Here is a 2,849-nt window from a genome sequence, read left to right on the forward strand (position 1 = left end):
TGACATGAAGGACTGGTCACATTAAATATGTCTTTATTAATTGGTAAAGTGGAGAAGAGATAATAGGATCTAGGACTTCTGTAAATCAAGTTTCATACTATATGGGCACATAAAAAAATTGAACCACATTACTCAAGATACACAATTGTGGAGACTACATGACATTCTAAAGTGTGTAAGTGCTCACCTGACCCTGACATTTTTTGGGTGCCATTATATAAACATTTTAAGATATTGGTGTAGCTTACTGTGGAAATTTTAGAAATCAGTGGCTTCCATTTGCTATACGATACTACCTAGCATAGATAAATCTTCATTTTAAAATTATAAAACTCCCCCCAGTGTACATATGGGATGTGTGGGGTTACAGGGTGGTAGTTCCATAAAGTGTACCGAGTTTCAGGGACAAATAATGATAGAAACTAAATGTTACAATTTGTTCCATCTTCATGATTACAGGCATTACAGGGCAGGGTGGGTAAAGGAGGCAAATAAAGTGAACTCTTTTCTCCCCCCGTTTAACCAGATGCAGCATTTTGGTACTTTTATGATATACAGGTTGACTTAATTCATTTACTTAAGTTGAAAGCTGGCAACAGCAAATCTTTGCAATTTAGGATCCTCCTGCATAGCCACTCCAAGGATCTTAATTGCTGAACTACACCATGAACTCTGAGATGGTGTTCAGTGTTCTTGAAGCTTTCACATCTTAATATGAGATCTGACACCTCTTAAGGTAGGGAACTGTTAAAAGCTGTCTTCCTCTTGGCTAACCCAGTCCACCAGCAATCTTAACAGTTAAGTTACTATATAAAAATAAAACAGTGCTCCCAAGCATTGATCGAAACTGTTGTGCTGGAAACCCTTTCCAAAGCATTATCTCCCTGAGAGAAAAGAGAGATCCTAACCAGTTGCTTCCATGAACAGTAACCGCAGTACAGTGTACAAGTCATGTCATTCGAAGCATAACTCAGGCAACCTTGGTCATCCTGACAAGCTTATCAGCATTTACATACAAGATACATTTAAAACCAATCCCAGACCAAGTATTGCAACCATAATCCCATTATTTAGCAGATTGAGTTCCTGCTGATGCCAAAGCCAGAAATTTCAAAGCAAAGAGTGATTTTTTTCATCATCTTTTACAAATGAGAGAAAAATATCAAGAAGGAGGACAGGAAACTCCTCTTTCCTAAATTCATCAAATGGATGCTGTCTTCACAGCTTTAACTGACACGATCCAGAGTCCTCAATTTCCCAATTTGAGGAGTCCATTTTCAAGGTGACTGTCAAGGTCAAGAAGAGCTTTCAGGCTTTTCTTTGCCATGGCCCATGAACTCCAGTCCTTCAATAGGAATCTCCTTCCCCTTTATTGCTTTCTGAACACACTGCTGGTAGCGCTTGAAGAGGTTGGTGCAGGGGTCCCCGGAGCAGTCCCCCTTGAGGAATTTCTCGGCAAACCAGCGATTGAAGCACTGGTCGTACTCACGCTTCATGTCGGTGCAAGCCTCCCCTACGCCGTTCATGGTGTCGGCGGTCTATTTTAAACATTTTTAAGTGGCATTAAGTACATTCACAATGCTGTGCAATCATCACCACCATCCATTTCCAAAGCTTTTTTTTTTTTTTTTTTTTTTTGTGGTACGCAGGCCTCTCACTGCTGTGGCCTCTCCCACCGCAGAGCACAGGCTCGGGACATGCAGGCTCAGCAGCCATGGCTCACGGGCTCAGCCGCTGCGCGGCATGCGGGATCTTCCTGGACTGGGGCACGAACCCGTGACCCCTGCATCGGCAGGCGGACTCTCAACCGCTGCGCCACCAGGGAAGCCCTCCAAAGCTTTTTCATCTTCCCAAACACACACTCTGTCCCATTAAATAATAACACCTCCCCAGCCCCTGGCCCACACCCCTCCCTCCACTCTCTGTCTCTATGAAATTGCCTACTCTAGGGAATTCATATAAGTGGAATCACACAATATTTGGCCTTTTGTGTCTGGCTTATTTCATGTAGCCTGTTTTCAGGCTTCATCCATGTTGTAGCAGGCTTCAGAATTTCATTCCTTTCTGAGGCTAATATTCATTGTATGGATGGACCACATCTTGTTTATCCATCTTATTCATTTGCTGATAAACACTGGGGTTGCTTCCACATTTAGCTACTGTGACTAATGCTGCTGTAAACATGGGTGTACATATATTTCTTTGAGACCCTGCATTCACGTCTGTGGGGCATATACAGAGAAGTGGAATTGTTCAATTATATGGCAATTCTTTGCATAACTTTTTGAGGAACAGCCATACTGTTTTCCACAGCGGCTGCATCATTTTACATTCCCAATTTCTATGCATTCTCACTAACACTTGCTGTTTTCTGTTTTTTTTGATAGGAGTCATCCTGATGAGTATGAGGTGATGTCTCATTGTGGCTTTGATTTGCGTTTCCCTGATGATCAGCGACGTGGACCATCTTTTCATATGCTTTTTGGCCATCTGTATGTCTTCTATGGAAAAATGTCTCTTGGTGTCCTTTGTCCATTTTTGAATTGGGTAGTTTGCCTTTTTGTTGTTGAGTTTTAAAAAAATATATATGCTGGATATTAGTCCTTTATCAGATACATGATTTGTAAATATTTTCTCCCATTCTGTGGATTGTGTTTTCATTCTCTTAATAGTGTTCTTTGATGTACAAAATTCGTAATTTTTGAGGAGTCAACTTTTAGAATATGTTAATATACTCAACAGATTGAGAAAGTGGTCTAGTGAGGCCCCCTTTTGGTTTTCATTTATTCACTCAGCAAACATTTGCTGAGTTCCTGCTGAGTGTCAGGTGTGTTCTAGGAACACAGTTG

The 2,849-nt window shown here is 41.3% G+C and overlaps 1 protein-coding gene across 1 annotated transcript; it reads right to left on the reverse strand.

Moving 5' to 3' along the window:
• Nucleotides 1-1,196: 1,196 nt before the first annotated feature.
• Nucleotides 1,197-1,526, reverse strand: LOC132477128 (TP53-regulated inhibitor of apoptosis 1-like). The gene has a single exon (XM_060079490.1). It carries the CDS (start codon nucleotides 1,524-1,526, stop codon nucleotides 1,296-1,298), a length of 231 nt encoding a protein of 76 aa, XP_059935473.1. The 3' UTR covers nucleotides 1,197-1,295.
• Nucleotides 1,527-2,849: the final 1,323 nt, after the last annotated feature.

This window comes from Mesoplodon densirostris, chromosome 2 (genome assembly GCF_025265405.1).
Source record: "Mesoplodon densirostris isolate mMesDen1 chromosome 2, mMesDen1 primary haplotype, whole genome shotgun sequence".
NCBI classification, from domain to species: Eukaryota; Metazoa; Chordata; class Mammalia; order Artiodactyla; family Ziphiidae; genus Mesoplodon; species Mesoplodon densirostris.

What these genes read in the sequence shown, in the direction of transcription:
- LOC132477128 (XM_060079490.1), bottom strand. Translation starts at nt 1,526, where the DNA reads ATGAACGGCGTAGGGGAGGCTTGCACCGACATGAAGCGTGAGTACGAC.